The sequence below is a fragment of the Pleuronectes platessa genome, chromosome 2 (genome assembly GCF_947347685.1).
Source record: "Pleuronectes platessa chromosome 2, fPlePla1.1, whole genome shotgun sequence".
Taxonomy (NCBI): domain Eukaryota; kingdom Metazoa; phylum Chordata; class Actinopteri; order Pleuronectiformes; family Pleuronectidae; genus Pleuronectes; species Pleuronectes platessa.
Genome location: NC_070627.1, coordinates 5,324,505 through 5,349,448, shown reverse-complemented (window position 1 = coordinate 5,349,448; position 24,944 = coordinate 5,324,505). Strand labels below are relative to the sequence as shown.

General features: G+C 43.2%; 1 protein-coding gene across 5 annotated transcripts in view; it reads left to right on the top strand.

Moving 5' to 3' along the window:
* The window catches only part of ephb2b (eph receptor B2b), a 118,538-nt gene extending 94,747 nt beyond the window's left edge, over positions 1 to 23,791 (top strand). For 2 of the 5 annotated variants that reach the window (XM_053444818.1, XM_053444854.1), the window contains exons 6-16: positions 5,034 to 5,158; positions 6,719 to 6,881; positions 8,857 to 8,965; positions 10,466 to 10,533; positions 12,139 to 12,261; positions 12,381 to 12,628; positions 16,616 to 16,831; positions 17,223 to 17,372; positions 19,393 to 19,586; positions 20,453 to 20,608; positions 22,502 to 23,791. In XM_053444818.1, coding sequence (XP_053300793.1) covers positions 5,034 to 5,158; positions 6,719 to 6,881; positions 8,857 to 8,965; positions 10,466 to 10,533; positions 12,139 to 12,261; positions 12,381 to 12,628; positions 16,616 to 16,831; positions 17,223 to 17,372; positions 19,393 to 19,586; positions 20,453 to 20,608; positions 22,502 to 22,610 — 1,661 coding nt within the window. In that variant the 3' untranslated portion in view covers positions 22,611 to 23,791. The remainder of the gene's footprint in view (positions 1 to 5,033; positions 5,159 to 6,718; positions 6,882 to 8,856; positions 8,966 to 10,465; positions 10,534 to 12,138; positions 12,262 to 12,380; positions 12,629 to 16,615; positions 16,832 to 17,222; positions 17,373 to 19,392; positions 19,587 to 20,452; positions 20,609 to 22,501) is intronic. The other 3 variants (XM_053444845.1, XM_053444827.1, XM_053444836.1) reach the window with 3 other exon arrangements.
* Positions 23,792 to 24,944: the final 1,153 nt, after the last annotated feature.

The window sequence follows — 24,944 nt, the reverse complement described above, 5'->3', positions numbered from 1 at the left end:
CTCAGTAATGGAGAGCGACGTCAGGAATCAAGCATTCATAACAGGTAAATGGTTCAAGAGAGAGTAGAGCAGCCCCTGAGTGCAGTATAATAAAAGACAACACCTATATAAAGTGATGGGATGAATTAAAGCCTCACTTCTATGTGTGTGAGTGTGTTAGCAAAAGCGAGGCCCATTAAATCATCTTGGATTTAAATGAGTGGAAATATCCTTGTTAAGTCCATCTTTAATTGATTAGGGAAGTCAGTAGGTGTTCAAACATGGCCGTAAAACATCTATTAGAGATATTGAGTCTTTGTATTCTGCGTTATTGGGCCAAGGCCAGAGCTTCACGCTAGAGTAAACTCCTAAGCACTGTCTTTCATATACGATCCCAGGCTTAGGAATAATATGAGATCTGAAACCTAATTCTTTGACAACAGCTGGGGACTCCCATCCTCACACAATTAAGCAATGTGATATACAACCTTGAAAGTTATAAGCGGACTCCTCCCCAAGGGCCCAGCGTATTCACTGTTTAATTTGATTGCCACTCTGGTTATCCGTGAGCGATGTGCAGGCCCGGGTATATATTTGAGATCAAAACATTCAAAACCCCAATCTGTTCAGAACTGTTGGAAGTGATGCAAGGAAAAAGATTAAATTCCAACGTGGCAAATTGCATCAGAGAAATTGAAGACTTCACCGTTAATGATTATTGTCACAGAAGCAATTCAAGCTTTGGTTTGGGCATGAGAGATGCTCTGGTGATTAAAGGTGCTTTTGCAGTGCCTGTTCTAAACATGTCTGTGTGTGGGCTTGGCCCCGGACCTATGCACAATTATTTCTTCTCACACTAACCGATAATATACTTTCACTTTTTCATTGTTTATGTGATGGACATTTGGGGCAGAGCGAAGTTCTTGTTCATCCTACCTGGTTTATCTAAAATTAAGATTTTCTATTCAACGTTTTTCATCAAATTAAACTTTAAACAAATTATTTTCTGGCTTTTATTATTATTTTATTTGTGGATATTATATAACTTTGACTGATTTATTAATTTGTGTAATTTGTGTCACTATTTCAGAGGTTAAACAACTGACACAATCTTCAGATCCAAGTTCACAACTTTTCTAAATAACTGAATGTTGCTGCCATGACAGAGATCAGTATCCACAGCACCTGTCAATGTCTTTGTGAAATAGAAATAATCTAATTATCAAAATGATCTGAATTTTGACCAGTATCGCCAAGTTGTGAACCGCTGTTCCTCCCCCACTGACTTCTCATTAAAATGTTATTAATATTTAATATCAAAATCGCACCAAATGTAATGCTACACTTCCCTTGGCCCTCAAGAACACACAGACCATGTGTGAGGCCGATTAGTTGAACAGTCCTTGAGATCTGCGTTTCACATACACTCAGACGTTTGTGGAATTAGTAGAAAGACTTTATCTGCTGTGAATATCATTAGCTCTCCTCCTGGTTGAGACTTCTGTCTGCTCTCACTCTCCTCTGTGGTATATGGGAAACTCAATAAATACCGCTGTTAGAAACATATTCATCAAGGCCATTTGTCTTTCCAATTCAGCCATATAATCTAATTACCCAAACGCACAATCCCTGTCTTTGTCATTACAACCGCTTCATTAGTTTTAAAGAACATGAATAAGAGCGTTCATCGGGAAAAACCTTTAAATAAAACATCCAGAGAAAGTGAAAACTGTCTTGACATACATTGCAAGAGTTGGCCTCGCATTGTATAAACAACTAGGAAACTTCCTTACATCTTGGTTTTTAATTTCTAATCATCTTAAATGAGGTGCAATCCACATGATTTAAAAATAATGACAAGCAAAAGGGCTGGAAACAAGCACAACATGCAGTTAGTGGCATAACTCGGTGAACGATGTTGACTCAGTGAAAACCAAGTGTTTACTCAGCCCTTTAAATTACAGATTAAGTTGAGGGAGCAAAAGAAAATGTAGGTACGCTTAAAGATTCGGAGCACAAAGGAGACTTGTAGATTTGGGGTTCATAAATTAGATGGACGAAAATGGTTTTCATGTGTGGTTCAGTGCTGTAGGCCTGACTGCACTGAAACGTTCCCTTGGTGTGTGTATACCACCGCATTCCACAGTCAATTGGGTGAACGTCAAACTCGCTGGACTGAATTGACTTGAAATACGCAGAACACAGCTCAATTGTTATTTTTCTCCTCTGGCCAAAGGTTTCAACACTTTCATTCCAGAGAACTTACAGTCATGTCTTCCTTTTTAACGTCATTTCACTTTGTCTTTTCTTTCACACTCCAGCTCCGGCTCAGACATGGCGACTGCCACCCGACTGTCTGGAACTTGTCCTTTTAGCAGGAGAAAACCACAGTGTTTGTCCTCCAACAGCTTTTGCATGCTGGCATGAGTCCATCGTCTGTACATGAATCCATGAACTGCCTTTGTTTCTCCGGGGTCTGTATCAGGTTACTAGGCAAGGCTGCGCTGTGTGTTTAATGGAAATGCTATGCAGGAACAGGCCATGTGGCAGACTTGAATATATGTACATCCGTAATGGGATACTCGTGAGTTCCCCTTAGAGTAACTGTTTGCCTTATTAGGCTGTCGTCCTGTGACTGCAAACAAACTAGTGAGCACAGTGCGATTGGGGAGATTCCTCAGACGGGTGGCCTGACTGCTTACTGTATACATGGTTGTACCTCCGGCTCCGGGAAAAAGAGGCGTGATGTATGTGAGCTGCAGAGTCACAGGCCATCGCGGTGTAAGTGCTTCGCTGAGATGAAATACAGAGCGTCCATTTATTATCTGCTGGCAGCGGCACATGAGGACATACTCAGGCCCTTGACCATCACGGCTTATATGAGACATCGTAATTTGTTGCCTCCGATGGACGCTTCTGTTTGGGTCGGAGGTTCACACAAGGCTTAGCTGATTAGCTGATGAGAATGAGTCGGGTTATAAACAGGACTTTTTATCGTTGGCTCTGAGTCACAATGGTCCCTTACAGACACTATTTTATCATCCAAGTTTCTTTGCCTAGAGTGCAGGTAGACTGAGGGGGTGCAACGGTTCACAAAACTCTCACAAAAGTCTGATCACAGTTTTTAGTCGGATCTGATTATTTTTTGGATCAGCAGTTTAATAATGAACCCAAAAAATTGACCCTTATCATAATTACATACGTCTAAGTCTGTGTTTTGCTGCGTTGATTAGTTGTAGAGCTGTCTATAGCTCTATTGCCTCTCCCAGTCTTTTCCTCTCGCACATTCGATTCTATAAAGTTTTTACCGTTCACGCAGACGGTCAAACCTCAAAGTTTCCGCTGCTCTTACTACACTTGTGAACTTCTCTTTCTCTTTCTAGTCTGTGTACCTGTCACTCTCTGTTTGCATATTGCAGGTGACTGTTAACTGCCTCTCAGAACTTTATGCAATTGTAACTTTGAAAAAGGAACAGCAACTGTAAAAAAAAGTGTTTTACACTTAACCGTAAACATTTGGATGTGCATGGCGCCTCCACTGCAGCACACAAGCAGCTTGGGAATCTTCGATAATAGAGGCGTAGCAGTTTTCCAGTCAGTTGGTTTTCCATAGAGAACGCGTGCCGGTGGAGAGACATGTGTCTTTATAGCTCACACTCCAGAGAGCCACTATGCTGCTGGCTGAGGGCTGCATGTGTGCGTAGCTTGGGCCCTGAAGGGGATGAGCGTGGGGCTCAGTGTCCATAAATCTTGGCCAGCACCCCTCCTTCACTGACTCCCCTACCCAGCCTACCCTTTCACACTCACTAAGAGAGGCTCCAGCCCGGAGGCCCGCAGGCTTTGCCATGCTTCCCAGACAGAGCTTTTTATCTTCAGCTTCTCTTAGCTTTACACTAACCCACGGCACCCTGAACTAATCGTAATGGTTGGTGGAGGACGTGAGGTGATCACGCCCCTCTGACCTCACGGCTGCGCTAAAAAGAATGTGCAAAGTTGTAGGTCACTGGGATTTGCAAAACCAGTGGGCCACCCATGATGTCAAGAGTCGTTAAATCAACTACAAGTTGTTTACTTAAAAGTGGAGTGAAGTTTTTTGATTCTAATCGAGAATAGTTCTAATTTAGGCAAAAAAACGATTTGACTGTTTCAAGAAAACTTTAAAAATAATGAGACATTTTCACATGTTTAATTTAGTGTACAATCAGAATAAAGTAATGACTGTTTTCAGTTTAATTATTATTATTAGTATGTGGTACTTCTGGTAAGAGTGAATGATGTCATTTAGGATGCGGCAAACTTCAAACGATGATAATGAGCTACTGCAAAGTATCTTGCTTTTTAAATTCAGCCTTGAAGGCAAATGAGCAAATATGCCTTAAATAGTTAACTGCACATGTTCTGCATTCAAATTGTTACTGTACACGTTGCCTCTCTCTAACCTTAAAGGTTTTCACGACAAAAGAAAAAGTCCATGATAATGTCATTTAAGGATATAAATAAGAGTGATGAATTAATTTGTGTTGGCCTATACATCAAAACTCACTAGCATTGGTGACTTGAAATTAAATAATAATTCATAAATAACTCGAGCTGTCACTTTGCATAAACTCAATTAAATCAGAATGATGTACCTTCATAAAAAAGGATGTTGTATAATTTTTGTGGCTCGTGTGATTCCCACTTTTTCTTTGTTAAGTTTATGATGTCGACAAAACTTAGAGTAATACGTGTCGGTCGGATGATTTGACAGTGATTCATTTGCAGAAGCTGTTATTAGTTGAATGACGAGAGCAAATGAATCATGTGAAAATCTCAGTTCGTGCTGGGAAGTCCCATGCGGCTGCCTCCCTCTGTGGTTTTCCCATGTGTTGTGACTTGCCAAACTCAGATGCACGTACAGTCGCAGTGCATCAGGTAACTTTTATGGCATTACATGTTTGTAGAACCTGGTGTTTAGCTGTGAGATTAAAGACGCTGTAAAACTCTGCGTGCGTGACTGTGTGAAGTCGCTGGTGAATGATTTTAGCCTCATCCTTGTCTTTGTTTCTTCACAGCTCCGTCTACTGTATCAATAATGCACCAGGTTAGTCGCACTGTGGACAGCATCACCCTCTCCTGGTCCCAGCCCGACCAGCCCAACGGCGTCATCCTGGACTATGAGCTGCAGTATTATGAAAAGGTACCGTTGATGCAGTGACACGTTCTTCCTCCAAGCCTACACTAATCCATATAAACACAAGTTCCATTTCCTCCCTCCCCCCACATCCAGCTAAATAAATCATGTGCTAATGGCAGAAACTGAGTCTTTGGTTTAGTTGTACATTTAAATTCAGAATGTCTCCTCATGCTCGTTTGCATAACAGCACATCCTAGGAGGCATGTAGATGGAGCTCCTGAACACTGCTCAGAACTTATGCTCATTCTCTTTCAATTATAATCACAGTCAGTCACTGGGAAAGGAAACCACGCACAGCCCTGCAGTAGGGCCGCTGAGGATTGATGCGCAGAGACTTGTGGTTGAAACAATGGTGCAGTGCCTGCTGTAAAAATAGTATTCAAGGGGAGAGCTGCTCTGAATCTGCATACTTTCTCACAAGAAAACTCCCAGTGCGCTGGCTCAAGCGCAGGGATCACTTTAAATGCAAACAAGCATTCATAGACGCATACACACAACCCCCAACATGTACATAAATGCACACACACAAATGCACAGCATTTTTTGAAGCCTTCATCTGAATGCTGAGCCATTGCACTTTTAAAAATATAATTCCCGTCACTGACACTGCTGGAGAGAGCTGTCAAAACAATTGTCTCAGCCCCTGCTGTGGCTCAGAGGTGTTTGCTGAGCAGTAGCTTGAAGGGAGCAGGCTAAAACAGTCTCAGTCTGTGCTCTCAGACCTGTCAGCGTTGTGTGCCAGTGAACACAGCTCTGATCATCAGAAGGCAGGGCTCACCAAAGCTGCCTGACCTGAAACTGCCACTGAATGTACCTTCCTAACTGCACTGCAGCTGGTGGATGTCTGCCTCTCTGCGTCCTGCTGCTCGATCAAACAATTTCCTTTTTCGGCTCACAAATTATTCAGATATGTTCCTTTGTGCTTATGTTAGATATCTATTCTGCTCACAAAGACTATAAATCAATACAAGCCTTTCAGGATAAAGTTTTGCTGTCTGATGTATCTAGTGCTTATTAACAAGACAATACTAATCGTATGTGCTTATACATTTCTGTTGATCAGATTCAATGTATTCAATTAGTAATGCTCGTTATAAACCTGCCTGTTTGGAATGGGCTGTTTGCAGAATCCTGAAGCTTTGCAACGGCTGCTGCACAAAGAGCTGTTCACCTGTTTACTGAAAGTTCAGTGAAGAAGCTCGACTCAGTAGCAGAATGTGAAGAATCCATTGCCGTGAACACGTCCATTGTCATGATTGGTATAAGATTAGTGGATCTCCAGATATCTAAGGGACAGACAGACAGATAGACAGAGATGTGTGGAATAAGGAGACAGAAGACCTCCGTCAACATCAAAACCTCTGAGGCTTTCGTTGAGTGTATTTCAGCATCTTCTAACGTTTTAAAATCCCGGCACTTAAAGTCAGTCCTGCGTCTGCTGACACTGACGTATCATTTGTCCAAGATCATAACCGAGTATATAATTTCTTCATGTTCGCCTCTGCAATCGGAACTGTAATTACTAATGTGCGCACATTTAACATGTTGTTTTTCCTCTCTTAGGACCAGTCAGAATATAACTCTTCCACTATCAGGAGCCAGACCAACACAGTGGTCATCCGTGGCCTCAAGCCAGGGAGCATCTACGTATTCCAGGTCCGGGCCCGCACCGTGGCCGGGTTTGGACGCTACAGCGGCAAACTGTACTTCCAGACCATGACTGAGGGTGAGAATTCAGCCGTTGTTCAGCAAAGCACGAAGAGCTGTTATCACCTGTCACGCTCGGCCTATGGACCCAGCATGTAACATGGGATGGATCCAGACAGCTGTGGGAATGTTGTGGAGTAAACAATACCAGTGCCTCAAGATTAGTGTGGCTTGAAACTATATTCTTACTTTCATCAGGTCTTTTACCGTATTCGCAAACATCCCTTAAAATTATGCGAGTAAAAATATTCCATTATTCATGTAATTTTTTTAAGAGTTGTTTTCCTTTTATGTGGTACACAACTCTCTATTCAAACAATATGTTTTGCCAATGTCGTGTTATTTCCATTTGCCACCACAAGCCTTGGAGTCTAGGTTGAGGTCGGAGTTGTCTTATCTTTGTACAATGACACAACTCAGAGAAGAAGGAACATTCGGTAAACATCAGTCATGTAGGTTAATGTTCCAGCCAAGGCCGGGTTTTCCCCTCAGAACATCTCATTTCCTTCAGCCTGCCGTGCCCAGGGCCATCATTAGCCTGAACTCTCGAACAAACATCCCTGATGCTGCCACACACACGGATCTCAGCACTTAGTGTTCGACAATCTGACTCATAACAGTAAATATTGAGAACACTAAGGATATGTAGGGATCACTGTTGACAGTTTTTCAATAAAAAAAAAAACATCCTTGATAATTATTTCAAAGAGAACTTCACCAGCCGTTACATTTACTGAAAAGTTGTGTTTTCTGCTGCAGGAAACGTTATAGCATAAAGTAAAAAATTGTTTTGTGATAAGTACAACTCTTAAAATGCTTCTGGTAAACAAGAATGAAGTGAAAAGTAAGCAGAGAGTCACAGTTTAGTTGTGTTAGATTTACAGCTAATTTTTTCAACAAGCCCTCAGCCCTCCAGTTAGGATTTAGCACTATGTAAATATTTAATAAACTATTATAACAGCCTGAGACTGCAATCTTTAAAAAAATGGGATTTCCAGATATTATTAATCGTTTATGAGAAAGGAATGTAATTAAGGCTCAGTATTTGACAGTTTAAAATTGAAATGTATTACAAATAACTATAATTTAAAACAAAAAAAGCAACGATATAAAACTTGAACAAAGAAAATTTATATTTTTTATACATATCATCAATGCGCATATTTTTGGCATTTTTATTTTGAAAAAATCTAAGTTTTCATATTGGCAAACATTAAAAAAATATGTCAGATATATGTAAGGCTCATACCAGACCATTTTCTGCAAATAGATAAATATAAATAAAGAAATAGGTCAAGCTCTAATTTAAACATTTATAATAATGTGGTTGTCTACAACTATGACTCCTACTGTGAGCCCCCTTTAGTGGAGACTGATATCAAAGTTTTATTTAAAAAACAAACTTTATAATGCATTATAAACCATTTATTAAATCTTTATACAGTGCTTATAAATAAAAAATAGTTAGAGTCTCAATAAAAATGGTAGCTAGGTTAACTTCTACAATATAAAATGTAAAATTCATGCCGCCCAAAATCAGGAAGCGCTCCGGGGAACTCCCTAACTCGTGCGTTTGGCTAAAACTGTGAAGTCATGTGTCGCTCGCGGCGCCTCAAGAGAAGGATCTGGCTCTGCCTCAGTTCGCCCATTCAGTAGCTGGATCCCTGCTCTTGGCTGCCTGATGGGCCTGGGTCTCACCCAAGCATGCTCTCTCTCCTCACTTCACACACTTTCTGCCAGATGATTTGTCCGTATCCTCGGCATCTGAGCTCATTCAGTGTGCCTCGGAAAATGGGCCACGCAGCCAGTCGAGATGCCAAGACGCTCATTGGTTCAGCCAGCCGTATGTCTGTCTGTCACCCACTGCTCCCTCCGTATGCAAGGGCTCAGATGCTTGCCCATATGTTTCAGCATGTGACTCTGCATGTGTGTGAGTGTGAGTGTGTGTGCATGCATAGCACTGTGTTTATGTGTGCTTTTCCTTCTTCCTATAGAGGAATACAACACCAGCATTCAGGAGAAGCTTCCTCTCATCATTGGATCGGCAGCTGCTGGTTTGGTTTTCCTCATCGCTGTGGTCGTCATCATCATCGTCTGCAACCGGTGAGTCAGTCCTGTCGCAGTCTTTATAAAACCGCCTGTAAGCTCGCTGCCCGTAAAAGACATCTGCACAAGCTCACAAAGTGGACGCCTCAACTTTTTACATGTTGTGTTTTTTACTCAATGAAGTAGCATCAGGTTTCTTGGCCTTATAAATGTGAGTTGTAAATATATAACATACAAGTGCAAAGATGTTGGTTCTTTGTAAATTCCAGTGTTTCAAGTGAAGAAATAATGTTTAAAGGTCAATGTTGCTATCAAAACCCTCTGTGGGGATCAAGTTTAGGATTTCAGTTCCCACCAGGGCCTCTTCTGTTAAAAGTGCAGCAGGACCATGTTTTGATTCACACAAGAATGAACAACAAGAATTTCCGAGTTTGCATTCTGCTTTTAGATCCCCTCATTAATCTTGGATCTTGGACAGAACATTTTGCATACAATATATTCCCATCGTGGATTATGACGGGTTAATGACATCGGTTGTGCGCTGCCTTGTGGTTTAGTTTGGGAACGTCGCCAGCACAGAACGGGAGGCTGTGGTCAGACAGTCAAAGAAATAAATAGGTTCAAATGCACTGTGGTGGCCCTACTGCAGACCCTAAAAATGATATTTTAATGTCTTTGTCAAGACGCCGGCCAACGAAAAACTGGCAGGCGAAACACAAAGTAAAATAAAACAAAGTTTAGTGAGGCTAGTGTTGAAAAAATCCTGTCTCATCATAGAATATCAAATCTTTATCTATGAAAACTTTGACCAATTTCCCCATGAATGCACTTCTTGTCTGCATGGTCATACGGCCAAAACCATACAATAATAAAGTGCTGTAAATCACTCATTAATCTTTGTTTAATTTGATATGTTTGCGTGGTTTTGACCTGTATTGTTCTCTCCTGATAATTGTCCCGATTATATATGATAGTATTATTATAGAGAACTCTTTGGCATCAATTTCATGGAAGATAACATGGAGGTCAGGGCCTAATGAGGCACTGCAGCACAAACTGAGTTTCATGAAGACAGTGACAGAGCAGCAGTTTTTAATTTACCCAGTCTGTTTAATAAAGACGAGATGAGCCCGGAGACAGGATCGGAGGAGATAAGTGCACTTGATATTTGATCTTATTTTCATTAAATAATGACATTTGTATGTCGTTCTATTGTCCAGTTTGAAACTCCCACCTATTATCCATGTTTCTTTGCAGCCTCAGTTGTGATGTTATCTGAACAATGCGTCACATAACCCACGTCATTAGCCCGTCTGAATGAAACCAGGTGATGTTTACGTGCTCACCACATTCATCCATCAAGGACATCCTTAGTGTGGATTTGTCAATAGGAAAACATGGCCGTCCACAGTACACTGAGTCCAGGCTCCTCATGAGGCCTCAGGCGGCGATGTCCTCAGTGCAGGTCGACCCCGGGGCTGTTTGATCTGTGCACCTGCCCCTCCCGGCTCTCTGTCGTTGAAACCGGAGCTAGAGTTCTTTTGTGTTTTCCCCCAGGAGGCGTGGCCTCGACAGGGCCGATTCGGAGTACACGGACAAGCTGCAGCACTACACCAGCGGCCACAGTGAGTAAACCAGCTCTTCCCCACCCCCCCCCCCCACCCCCCCGCCGGCGTTCACCGCTGGCTCCTCCGTCAGCACCGACCACACCTGTCTCCATGACTACCGCCTCACACAGACATCTCCATGGCTACCACCTTGCATGCTGGCGTCCTTGGCTACAAACCAGCGCAGCGCCCCCCCCCCCCCCCCCCCCACACTTGCAAATAATCCCGCCTGTTGTTCGACTGCTCACTCGGAGCCCCGGATTTAACCACATCAGAACCGGTGTTTTGAGCGTGTGCATCCTCTCACTCCGTTGTTAACCAAATCCATTGTGGTGGAAATAGGTCAATCTTCACCCACATTAAGGACATTTGCATGTTAATGCCGCCCGATCATTTGCCATTGTGGAAAGATTCAAAGGACTCGGTGAATGAGTGGAATTTCTCCATGATTTCCTCTCTTTGTACAGTAGCAAAGAGCTTTAAATGACAATAATGTTGAAATGAATCTGGTGAGAAGTAAATCCACCGTGGCTCCGTTTTAAGACGTTAAAGCTAATCCATCATTCTCTGGCCTGACTGGAATAAAAAACCCACAGATCTATTTCCATCACACGTTTCTGACACCAATCTTCATTTGTATATTCTAACTAAACACACTGCTTCATCCTCTTTCTGTCGTTGATCTGATCGCGCTGCGTGAAAGAGTCAAATCTGTGATTGAGTGTAGTGTGCCAGGGAAAAGCTTTTGATATTTCATGGCTATTTACAGCCAAAGCGAACGTGTCCCGTGTGCTTCCTGTCCTCCAACCCCGTCAGAGTTCAGGCTCATGCCCCTGTTGTTTGGTGGTCGCAGCCATCAGGAGGAGGGTGGTCTGTCGAACAGAGCTTCAGCTTGGGAAGAGATTGTAGGGGCTTTAGAAAGAAGAGGGGGGTGGGGGTTCTCGTGGTAAGATCCTCTCCATCTGTTCATCTCTGCAGCACGTTTCTTCAGAGCAGTGGGCCAGCTTTTTGGGAGGTGGTGTGTATGCATGCTCTTTCTAGCACCGCAGCAGCCAGGCACAAGTTCAGTATCCATTCAAATAGCCTCAGGCCTGATGTGGAGGTGAGAGAGACGAATAATCGGATTTAAAACTCGGGACACTTAAGTCCCTGAACACTTAAAGGCCACCTTAAGCCAATTTACCTGGCATCAGGGCTTAGGAGAGCCAATTTATTTCTTGGAGTAAAGCTGAGCGATGCTGATATAGGGCCCAGGTTTCTCTCCTCAGCGTTAATGGCACTATGACTCATAGGAGGTGATATTTATATATATATATATATTAACCCACCCTATCACAACTAAGAGGACTGGAGGTATCATGTCCTTGCTGGCTGAACAGCTCCATGCATTAGCCACCAGGCCCTCGTCATAACCACCATTTGTACCTGCACTACCTCCCCCATCTGTCAACCTTCAGCGGCTGGATGTAAAACAAGAAATCGCATAATTGCCGTGGAGTGTGTGTGAATGCAAGGTGAAGTGGTCGTTAATGTCCCCGAATGCATTTGACTGTCAGAGCCTGTAGGAGTGTGAGCACGACCACGGGACTTGAATATTACAGCCTCTCCTTCGTTTTTTCCAAGTGACTCCAGGAATGAAGATTTATATTGATCCGTTCACATATGAGGACCCCAACGAGGCTGTGAGGGAGTTTGCCAAGGAGATTGATATATCCTACGTGAAGATTGAACAAGTCATTGGTGCAGGTAATGGAAAAATCTGACTGACACGTGGATGGAATACTCGCCCGTGTAAAATGATTTCTAAATACAAGCCGGTGCTTAATTTTGCTGCCTGACATTAATATAAACCTACCTCCACACAGGAGAGTTCGGGGAGGTGTGCAGTGGAAATCTAAAGCTGCCGGGTAAAAGGGAAATGTTCGTGGCCATTAAAACTCTCAAGTCGGGCTACACGGAAAAGCAGAGGCGGGACTTCCTGAGCGAGGCCAGCATCATGGGCCAGTTCGACCATCCCAACGTCATCCACCTGGAGGGAGTGGTCACCAAGAGCAGTCCTGTCATGATCATCACCGAGTTCATGGAGAATGGATCTCTGGACTCCTTCCTCAGGGTAAGAGACCTGGTTTCTGTGTTGTGTTTGTGTTAAATCTGTGTTCCAGCTACAACGCCCAGATATGAGGAACAACTAATTAACAATTAATTTCTTCTCTTCAAATTTAAATCACAGCTGGTGGTCTGAGCAGCATTAAACAGACACGATTATAATTAGAATCCCAAACGTATTTGGTTTCTTCAGTGGAATCTGATACTGTGTGTTAATTAATTTAATTGTCCTCGCCTGACTCTTAAACCAGCCAGTCGGAGAAAGTTCACTTCTAAGTAAACTTCTCCAGAAAACAGACCAATTTAGCTCTTTTATTAAGAATTCAAATCACTGTTATATTGTCTTTGCTCAACAATATTTAAGAAATATTTGTGAAATTGTAAAGTTGTGCTCTTTTCAATGACAACCGTTGCAAAGTTGGCCATATAGTAATAATGAAAAGTCCAACCCGACGGTGTTTGATACCAGACTGACAGCAGCTAATGACTCTGCTGACAGCTCTGCAGTGTAACTGCTTGAGCTTCCGTTAATGTGAGTTTCACAGGCTGACAGGACAAAGCTGCTTCACCGCCTCCAATCCTGGAGGTCTCAATTCAGGGCTTTTATTGTGATAAGCTTTCAGAGGAAAAAAAAAAAAATCTGGCGATGACCTTAAAAGCTTAACGGGAGTTTCTGACAACTCCATCCACCAGTGTCTGTTGCTGCTGAGCTACCTGCTAACTACCTGTCAAAACGCAGCCAGAGGCTCTCGCCCTTCGCCCTGCACACAGAGTATTATCGTTATTCCTCCTGGCTGTTTCAAGAACTCTCAGAATTAATTAACTGCATCTAAGTAAAGTCAGTTGTCATTGTGTTGAACTCAACACTTGAGAGTGTAAACTCCGACCTGCAGATTATGTTAAACTGTTAATTATGGTAGATTATACTTGAGATCGTGGCTCTTGCTATTTAGCAAATTGCACTCTGTCAAATTGCAATTTTTATATAAAAACAGATTTATCCTTCGGTCGCAGGATTACTTCACTTAAGTTATTCAGACACCTGACAAGGGTTTAAATCCTTGTTGCACATTAACACACAACTCACCTTCTCCTGCATGCGCACACACATTAGCTCAATCGTTTGACAGAGTTTAAACTCTCATGCGCCGTAATCTTCAAGTAAATATTATTATTCACAGAATCCCTCCTGCTAGAATAGTGTCAATCACCGCTTCCCTTCAGAGCTGCTCTCGTCTCTGTGCAGTCCTGCTCCACAATTAAGACTCGCTGATTATCTGTTTACTCCTGATATCGATTCCTGATGTGTTTTCTCTCCAGTAGTTTCTCTGTTTATGTTGACGAATACCGGGATGATGCTCGTTAGAGTCTGGGTTTTTCTGTTCTATGGAGACACAGACAGGAGTCACACACTTGTTTTTCATGATAAGAAATATGCAGCGCTTCTTGTGAGTTTTAACTTTCATAACCTCCTCACCGCAGAAGGATGTTACAGCGAACCGGCCGTGCTCTCCCAGTTACGACCTGAATAAATAATTCAAACACTTTGCCAGGCTTAAAATGAGATGTCAGAATTTTCTAAATGAAGCCGGCTATGAGATGTCACACAGCCCTTCCCCATCTGTCGAGGGATGTTAGTGGAAGAGAGACAAATCTTTGGGGCTAATGTGACTTTTTCATATGCTTTCATCCACCAAAGAAATTCTGGATTTATGATATTTGCCTAGAAACATTAGCATTTTTTGTCAAATTTCAAATAACCTAATGGGAGCTCTCTCTTTAATGCAACACAGAGATTAAGAACAGTAGGAATGCTGCATTTTGAATTTACATAAGCTCCATCATTTTCTTTACTGAACAAAAGAAGATGTTTCTGTGTTTTTGTGGATACAGATGTGAAGAATATACAGTAAACTATGCACAACATTAATATGACCCAGGTTATTTCATTTGAATTACAGTAACTGACAGCTCGATTAAGTTTGAAACGCACTCTAATGCTTTATGTTCAGTTTCCTCCAAACCCCCCCTTGATCATCAGTTTAAGCGCCTCAAGACGACATGAGAACCATCCTCCAGAAACGCACATGCAAGCTGCTGTCAGCAGCCGTTTACACCGGCGTCAGAGTCTCCATTTGCATTCTGCCTGCGACCTCCGCGGCACAAAGCATCAGCTCTTTTTGGAATTTGATCTAGCGGTGAAGGGTGTCTGTGTGTATGTAGATGTTTGCCAAACACATTTGACAGCACATTCTATTCAAAACAACGGGGGAACCTCTGCAGCACCTCGGCGTGACAGTTTATGACAACAACTGCTGACAGTGTCAAAGCCTCTGAACACGGCCTGTGTTATCTCTGAGGTGATTGGTGGGCCGTTGTTTAGAATGCTCTCTACTAAAATGGTTATATACTGAGCTGCTGAGCCTGCTGAAGGATTGTCTCCCCTGCCGCCTCCTGCAGAAAACCCCCTGCAGGATAGAGAGAACATGGAGGATAGATTGATCTGAGCCTGGCTGCCGTCCACAGCCAAGCATGAGCTGACAAAGTCAAAAGATGAAAGCTGGGCTTACATTTTAAACTTAAAATATTTATCTTAAAGTGAATAAATGAAGATATTTAAATTTCCCTACATCTTGGTTTGCACAGTTTTACGAATACGTGGTTATTTTCCCCAGCTAACCTCACCCCAAAGATTTCGGAGGAGTCTTTCCAATTAAAGTAAATGCAAACACAGCACTCCGATTAGATGGCAATGTGTATTTGTGTGAAAGCCTTCATGAATAATGCATTCTGCCTAATTGCTCTGGTACAAGAAGAGGAGCAGCTAGACGTGAGAAGAAGCATCCGCTGGGCTAATGAGCAGCAAAACGTTTGAAAGGGAAATAGGCCAGTGGAGCGGTCATGCAGACTCTTAATATGGCCGCGCTCAGAGCCCTGCCCACCGCCTGCCCCTCCAATTCCTCTCTCTCTCTCTGCCTTTCCGTCCGTCCACACCCGGCCCTGAGCTCCCATGATCCCTCCTCTGAAATCCTCTGTTCTCCAGGCGTCGTGGTGGGTGGTGGGGAGAGTGCAGGTGTGCGCAGTTGGAGGCACAGCTGCAGCACCGCTCCAGACGCTCCGCATGCATGGGGTAAAGCCCTCACCAAACCATAGAGGGGAACAGCTGTAGACAGCCAGCCAGCCTCAGCTTAGTCCTGCCCAGCCGTGACGAGGCCGGCGAGCCCAACCCGAACCTCCAGCGTCCTGCGGGGCCGGACTTAGTACTTCAAGAAAACTTTTAGCCACCTACAGATCTGTCAACATTATTATTTATTTAAAAGGATTTAAGTGGGAAACAATTTGTAATATTAAAGGCAGGGTTTGTCAACACGGTGAGCATAGATAATGAATAATTCCAAGAAAGGAATTAATAATAAGAAATGTTGAATGAAGATCAAATTTATGGAAAATAAAATAAACCCAGGAAGTAAAATGAAGTCTTAAGAATAAGCCCACTGAATAAAAGTAATAAATTGGTGCCAAGATGTCAAAAAAAAAAAGTTTACAAAATTGTAATAGGAAAAAAGTTGCCTTCAAATTTCTTTGGCGTAACAAAAACATATTTTGGATATTTTATAAAGCCCCATTATTTTCAGCAGAAGTTTGTTTTGCATCCGGATAATATGCAGTACACTAACTGATAACAAACTCTGCCAAAAGAAGAAGGTCAAGGCAGAGCAGGGTTTATTTGAAACATCAAATATTAACAAATAACCTTTTGACTGGAGTTTGGTGCAGGTTTACTATCTTTCTGTATCTTCAAATGAAAGAGGAACATTAAAATTCATCCTGATGGTCCGTGCTTTGTATAATCGTTAAGAGACAACCCAGAATCCCCAGTAGCATCTCCCCCTCATGAACCACACCGTGCAGAATCAGAATCAGAAATACCTTATTGATCCCAGGGGGAAGCTGTGTATGGTAAGTTAAACAATATTTGATTTTTATTTTCCAGCAAAACGATGGTCAGTTTACAGTGATCCAGCTCGTTGGTATGCTGCGCGGCATCGCCTCGGGCATGAAGTACCTCGCCGACATGAACTACGTGCACCGTGACCTCGCCGCCCGAAACATCCTGGTCAACAGCAACCTGGTGTGCAAGGTGTCCGACTTCGGCCTCTCGCGCTTCCTGGAGGACGACACGTCAGACCCTACCTACACCAGTGCTTTGGTAAGAAATAGCCCCTTCACAATAAGATGCAGTCTCTGTTTATTCTAAAAAAAATCTGTTTAATATGTGTCTGGCACTATCTGAACTGCTCTGATTGATAATCTCAATCATCAGTTGCTGCCAGACTGTTTCACTTAATCCAGTCTGATGTGCACGGTGCACTTCACTCCCTCCATGCTCTCCCAATCCAGACAAACATCACTCCTTCCTCCCCTTCAGCAGTTCAAGGACCATACTTGACTCCCAGGGGCTTTGTCATATCCACTTCCCAGTGTGGGTTACCGTTGGCAGAGATGCTCTGATCGGTGTCTCCTTCCAGAGACAAGACGTTGGGACGGTCGGGTTTCGTGTTTGCTTTTGTTTGCTCAGGTTGTCCCCTTTGTGTTTGCAGGGTGGGAAGATCCCGATCCGATGGACTGCACCTGAAGCCATCCAGTACAGGAAGTTCACCTCGGCTAGTGACGTGTGGAGCTACGGGATCGTCATGTGGGAAGTCATGTCCTACGGAGAGAGGCCTTACTGGGACATGACCAATCAAGATGTATGTATCGTACCTGCCTGTGCTCATTTTTAAACTTGCTGCCGATTCTAAGGTCACATTTATCAGGAATTATTTTAAACAATGCTTCACCCCATGCAGACATTTATTACTTCAGAGTTTCATCTAAGCTTCAAACTCCTCAGAGATACATTTTGTCATTTATCTGCTTTCCCTTAGCCAAACAGCGGGTTTTACACATGGCTTTCATATGAAAAACCCCCCGCTCTCACCACAGAGCCATAATCAGATCATTTGAAATGCACAGCAGTGCGCAGTGGACAATTTCTGCTCTTGACTGGAGCCTCCATTTCCCGTCTCCCTCTGGGTAGCCGAGGAGCGAGCAAATTATGGGGAGAGAGATAATGAAAATAGTTTCGAATTGAAAGTGAGAACGCTAATGTGCTAAGAGGGACAGAGGACCTCAACGGTTATCTTATTAGTAGCTTCAGATAGTGTTTCTGCTCCGTCGGGGTCCTCGTTTGGAGGTCTCATGAATGAAATTAATCCGGGTCTGAATGGAGCTTCTCTAATGGCCCTGATAATGAGCAAGGGATTCGAGTCCTCATCACAAGTGTCCTCCAGGTTGTTTCGCTCTGTTAACCGCCCACCACCTCTGTGTGGCCCCTGACCAGCAACATCCCCGGCTCGAGTCAAAAATATCTTTAATGTTGCGTTGTGGAGAGAGAGCGTTAAACACGATGTAAAGGGCCACGGATGAGGTCACTGCTGGCGGAGTTCAAGTGGAAATGTGAAGTCGGCAGAATGCGATTTATGTTCCTAACGACCTAACTGGTGTTTAACAAGTCTTCACGTGCAGAAGCGAAGCCGTGGTCGGTGCTCAAATAAATGTTAGTTTTATATATATTCTTAATGATTTCATGAATTCATGTTTTTATCATTAACAGTTCTGACTGCTACAGTAACACAGCAGTTGTTTTCACTCATGGTGAGAAGCACAGATGCTCTTGTTGTGTGTTCATGAGAAGAAGAAAGCGTTGGCGCCGACATTAAATCAGGGATTTTATTCACAAACCCTCATAAACAATATTTGCTATAAGCTGATGATATTTATACAGACTGAGAGGATGTTTTCCAGTTAGATCATATCTATGGTGAAGAGTAATTTTTACTCAAATACAGTTCTAAGGTACTTGAATGTTTCCATCTTCTCCAAAACATTTCACAGACAAGCAGCTACTGTTCACAGAAAGTGAATCTTGTGAATGTCTTATGGCCACTTGTCAAGTTTCTGACATGTATATGAGTTGACAGCGGTTCTGCCAAGTTATTCACCCTCTAAACCTTTCACAGGATTTTATTTTTAGCAAATTCTGTATTTCATAAAGAACTTTGAGAAATCCCAGACCTTCTTATGACCCCTTCAGATTTATCCTGTGATCCTTTAGAGGGAACACAAACTTCTGGAGAGAACTGAACAACTCAATGTAAGGTTAAAATTAAAGCTCAATATTAGTAACTCAGCCTCGACCCGCTGTGACACTGTATTTTTGGCATTTATTTATTGAATACATTTTTCAGTGAATTTGCCAAAATCATTTAAAAATAAACAACAAACTACATGTTTTAAATGGTTGTCATGATGTAGACAACATCAATTAAGTGAAAGCAAAACATAGAGACATATAAGCGGAAAAGACAAACAAACAATTACGATTCATTAAAGCAAAAAAACTAAATGGTGGTGAAGTAAATTACAAACTTTGATAAACAAGTATGATATATGAAGTAAAATATGATATTATAACGGAACTTTTTCTGCGGAAAGATTATTTATAAATCCGATGGGTCCCAGTTTCTTTTGCAAATACTTCTCGATTTTGAATGCAGCATTTTTTACTTGTAATGAAGTATATTTGCAGTATTATTATACCATTTACCCAAGTTGAAGGATCTGAGTACTTCTTCCATCACTGGATTGTACGCTCCCTTTCCCCATCACTCCACCTCTCCTTTGTAGAGCCTCATAGCAACCCTTAGAGATCTGTGTCTCCCCCTGCAGGTAATCAACGCCATCGAGCAGGACTACCGACTGCCTCCGCCCATGGACTGTCCCAGCGCGCTCCACCAGCTCATGCTGGACTGTTGGCAGAAAGAACGAAACAACCGGCCCAAGTTCAGCCAGATCGTCAACAACCTGGACAAGATGATCCGCAATCCCAACACGCTAAAGGCCATGACTCCACTATCTTCAGGGTGAGTGACAGGAAGACTCTCGATTCACTGTGATTTATGGGATTTACATTACACTCGTCATTACACATGGCGTTGTCCACTGTTAAATGTGTTTTCTTTTCCCTTTTCCTCGCTCAGTCGTTGGCTCTCTGTGCGGTATCGGCATGTGTGTTTCATCCCGTCTCTGTGGACTTCCCACAGGACGGGCTGCTGGTTTTAGCATCCCTTCACATTGATGTGGATAACATCTACAGCAATACCACGCATGTGAATTTCTCCTGACGTAAAGGCTTTCCCCTTCCTAACAGGAAATTCGTGCTCCCGCGACAGTGGCATCCACGGCACGGTTCACTTTCTGCCGTACACTGTGTCTCTTGTTTCTCCTGGCGCCGAGCGGTTATGTAAATGAAAGCCTTTTGGTTTGATAGATCAAATCCTTCCCACGAACGCTTCGGGCGAATCCGGGATAGAAGCAGTTTTTGCAATTTTCAAAACAAAACAGTTTGAAGCTTTTCTGCTCTGGGTGTTAGTTTCCTTTGAGAGCCAGGGTTTACTGATTTCCATTATGCCCCCGTCTGTACTTTCATTTGTGGTGGAGTGCAGGACCGAGGGCCAGATTTTCCACAGACGCTGAGTGGATATATTGGCTCCCTGAAGCCTATCACTTCATTTGGAAAATATACTTTATGAAGAATCAGGTTGGAAAATATTGGCTCATGGTTCACGGTATTCTCTAAGTTCTGTCTCGTCTTTTGAAACTGTAATGTAATAATTAGGGTCTGAATCATACACAGGTGGTCTTGGATTGCCTGAGATGTTAGACCTGCCACTTTGTATTATAACAACTCTTATTAACTTCAGCTTGTATTTCCCCCCCCCCCCCTCAGTGTTCATCTGCCTCTCCTGGACCGCAGCATCCCCGACTTCTCCAGCTTCAGCACTGTGGACGAGTGGCTGGACGCCATCAAGATGGGCCAGTACAAAGACAACTTCGCCAGTGCAGACTTCTCTACATTTGATGTGGTGTCTCAGATGACCATGGAGTAAGTGTTGATGAATCCTGCTGTTCTGTGTCTCATCAGAAGCCTGAAGAGGTGGATTTGCTTCTATTCTTAAAAACCTGAACGAGCACCAGACTCCGCCTCTGGCCCGTTGTAAAAACACACACTAGCTGCTCTGCATGTAATTTGCAGATTGTAATATTTCCGTTCCGAGGCCGAACAGTGGGCTGGAGAGCTGGAAGTCATCAATGTGCCCTTTCTTCTGCGCCATGTGTTCAGAAAATCTCCTTCAAAAACACAAGATGTAATCGTATTAAGAATGCCACCTGTGGAGAAACAGATAAAAATCATTTCCTGTGCATGAAGCAGAATCACGAGCCAGAGATGGACCCACAGAGATGCTGGGCCTCTGTTCTCTGAACAAAACAGATGGTAATGGGTTTATACAATAAGCACGATTACTGTTCAGATTCAGGTGAAATGAATTTGATTGTCTCGTAGGTTTTTACACCAGAATGAGTTGTGTGCAGATGAGTTTTCTGCTGCTGAACAGATGGGTTCTCATCTCATCCATTGGTGATGAATGGATCGATCGATGTATTGTTCCCAGCCTGGGAGAATGCCTGTTCACGTATCGACACTATACAAAAAGTAGAAGAACATACTCAACTAAAACTATATAAAATATAAGGAACAAAATATATAAGAATGCACATTATATATGTGGTGCTCCCGTCCTGTCTGAGAATCTGTGTGAGACGCTTTTGTCAGTAAATGTGTTTTGAGGCTCTCCTTACTCTTGCAGAAAGTGAAACAAACTCTCATGACTCGCGTCTCAGGTGCGATATTGCCTGGAGGGGGGTGGCTGGGGGGTAGGGGGGGGGGGGGGGGGGTGGGTGCTGGTGCCATTGTCATAACTACAACAATCCCAGTCTCATGCTCGGGACACCCACAATGTGCCATGTTACCTGTCAACGCAACACTAAAGAGAAGTGCCACACACCAGTAACACAAACCAGGCTCACCAGCTGATCCTGCCTCCTCTTGGATGTTTGTTCTCAAGTCGCCTCTGCAGCCGTATGAAGGGTAGAGCTCGGATCAACCTGAGCCTCGCGCAGTGGAACCAACCAGATGAACAGTGACCACAGCTCAGACACCTGTGGTCCTGTGTGTAGCTCATAGACTATATTAAAATAATATATAGTTTCTGGTTTACCAGCAGCATGGACAGCTGGGGACAGCTGCGTCACAGTGTTAGAAAGAGAGACGTCTCAGTAGATGGAAAATTAGTGTGTCCAACCAGGTGTTACTGCCAATTGGGTTATGCGCCAATAAATACCTGTGTCTACAGCTGAATACCAGTTAAACCTGTAAAAAGAAAAACCAGATGTTGGTTGGTGATGGTTTCATTTGGAGAAGCAGGAGCTTTAGGAATGATGATGATGATGATGATGATGATGATGATGATGATGAAGAAGATGCAAAGTGGAACTTTCTGTTTCTTATGGTAACTTTCTGTTGTGTTTATGAAAGACCTGAGTCAAAGAGATGTTTGAGCGTTTTCACCACATCAGTCAGGAGTCTGTCAGTCACACAAAACGCACTAAACTCACATTCAATCATTCACAATCATATTTTTCTGATTATATAAACGTCCTGGCTTCAAACGATGGAGGAACCCGCAGCTGTTTCTCGGTAAAATGGCAGCGTCTCTACTGGGACGTTGTTCTGCTGGACCTCCTGTCACTCTTCCATATGTTTCGCTCTCATATTAACTTTTGTTTTCTCATTGTTGTGTTAAGTTGTTTGGTTTCCCCCCCTCCCCTCCCCCCCTCAGAGACCTTTTGATATGAATGAAGACGGACAGATAGATGATAGACGGACGGAGGACTGGTTAGAGTGTGTGGTAACATTGGCTTCTGTCTCTCATCACAGGGACATCCTGAGGGTTGGTGTGACATTAGCGGGCCATCAGAAGAAGATCCTGAACAGCGTCCAGATGATGCGGGCACAGATGAACCAGATCCAGTCGGTGGAGGTTTGACCCTTCCAAGCAGAGTGGAGGCGGAGGGGGGGGGGAGAGAAGTCGGGATGCAGGGTTCTGGGTGCAGAGGGTGGAGTGGATGTTTTTTCTCTTTTTTTATTTTGCGTGACAGTGCGTCTGGTCCTCCCACCAGACTACCATTCATCCCTCGTTCCCCTCTCCACCTCCCTCTCTCCTCCTCTCATCCCCTCACCCTGACTCTCCCTCCATCCTTGGAATTGGAACTCCATGTGACGGGGCGTCAGACGGCCGTCCCACCTCTGGAGCCTGAAACACGGGAGGTTAGAAGTGACCAGCTACACCTTCTTTTCTTTTTTTTTCTTTTTTTTTTAAACTTCCACGAATTTTAATTTGATGTTGAACATTTTATTGTTTTGGTTTCATTTTTGTTTTTCCTGCTAATTTTTGTAAAGAATTTTTTTTAAAGAAAAAAAAACTGACGAAAAGGTAACAAGGAGTTTATCTACATTTATAGATGATATAAGGTTGTTACACTAGATGAACTGAGTAGGAAAGCTACCCTTTAAAAGGGCAAAAAAAAATAAAAAAGAATCAAAGAAGAGTTGAGGAAATCGTCCTCGAGGAGACGGTCTTTGTCGTTTTTAGTTTTTTGGACATCATGAGGAGACGGAGTTCTCTGTGGCCTCTGGGACGAGGAGGACAGCGAGGGACCCAACGTGCACTTCCACCTGTTTCCACCAGGAGAGAAAATACAATAAAAAGAAAACGGACAACTTTTGACACAGACTGATGTCAAAAACAACTTCATTCAGACTGATCAACAATCATGAAAAAAGAAAACACAAAAAAAAGGAACAAAAAAAAGTATTGCAAGTAATTTTTCTATATTGTGTGAAATTTTGTGACGGAGTTTTTCCCTCTCACCATGCTTCCTTCTCACGATAGACCAGTTTCTTTTGTTTTTCATTTGTTTTTTTCTTTCACGGTGAAATATTCACAGCCTGCCAAATAGAACTCTTCCCTGTCTTTGCACCCCCAACCCCAACAACCCCCCCCCCCCCCCCCCATCATGGTCCTGTACTGTAAATATCAGATGCACTTGAAACCCGTCGGAACGGGACGACTCAGAGACGTTGGAGTTGATCAGTACAGGAAGCAGACGAGCCGAGGATTTCTGTTTCCGATTTTGTGGGAAAAAAAAAAGTTGTTTGTGGAAAAAACAACAAAGCAAACAGCAAACAGGATGTCCTGTTCTAGCTTCCTCCTCAGCACATGCGCACCACGGGCTCAAGGCAGCGGTGGCTCCGGGGGGGGGGGGGGGGGGGGGGGGGGTCTCGTCGTGTTTGATCGCCATGCTGAGTGAGTGGTTAATTTCACAGTGCTTTGATTTGATTCAATTACTAGAAACTCTCTGTTGGTTAAGAGCTTGGATTTGACACACTTCTACAGAAGGACAGTGTGGCTGCCTTGTGTTCACTCGTTCCGCTTCTTTCCAATTTTCCTTTTTTGAAAAGACATTTTTTTTAAATGTTTTAAAGTATTAAAGTTTTAATAGCACACGTGGTTGCTGTACCCACACGGTCACAGGTAGACTTTTTACAATCAGGCGTTTGTTGAATTACACACAAAAAATGCAACGTGTTATTTTATTGCAATTTCTGTATGGATATTATTGGATTGTTATTATTGTTATTATTATTATGACTTTTTAGATGATTTTTTTTTCTGCACTGAGTCTCCTGTTTGACTCTGAACAATCACTCTGGATCCTCCACAAATGCTTTTGAACTCATATTTTGGGGAAATGAATCATGTTGGTGCACAAAAAAAAAGACAAAAAATGAAATGTGTAGATAAAACCGCTTTTTTTTCCCTGTAACAGGTTTTGATTTCACTTCGGAGACAGTGTATGCATTTATTGTTTGGTTTCCTGTGAACGAAGCTGTCTCACCAGTACAGAACTGTCAGTTATTGTTTTGTGTTGTCGTCGCTACCTGGTGTAAGGGTCAGGGGGTGAAAGATGGAGCTCGTAGCAATGCAACGATTCCCCCGGAGATGCTAAATCATGGGGGGGGGGTGGGGTTATGTATGAAGCCGGTAAATGATATCGGCCGGGCAGAGCTCCCACTGAGCCCTGCTCTGAGACCTGACAGCCAGACACGGACGTCCAGCTGTGAGTCATCGGTCAGATGTGCCCGGTCGCAGCAGGGCGGCCCCACCCTGATCACAGCCGCTCTGTCCAGGCACTGATTCCCTCCCTCTCTCTCTCTCTCTCTCTCTCTCTCTCTCTCTCTCTCTCTCTCTCTCTCTCTCTCTCTCTCTCTCTCTCTCTCTCTCTCTCTCTCTCTCTCTCTCTCTCTCTCTCTTCCCCTT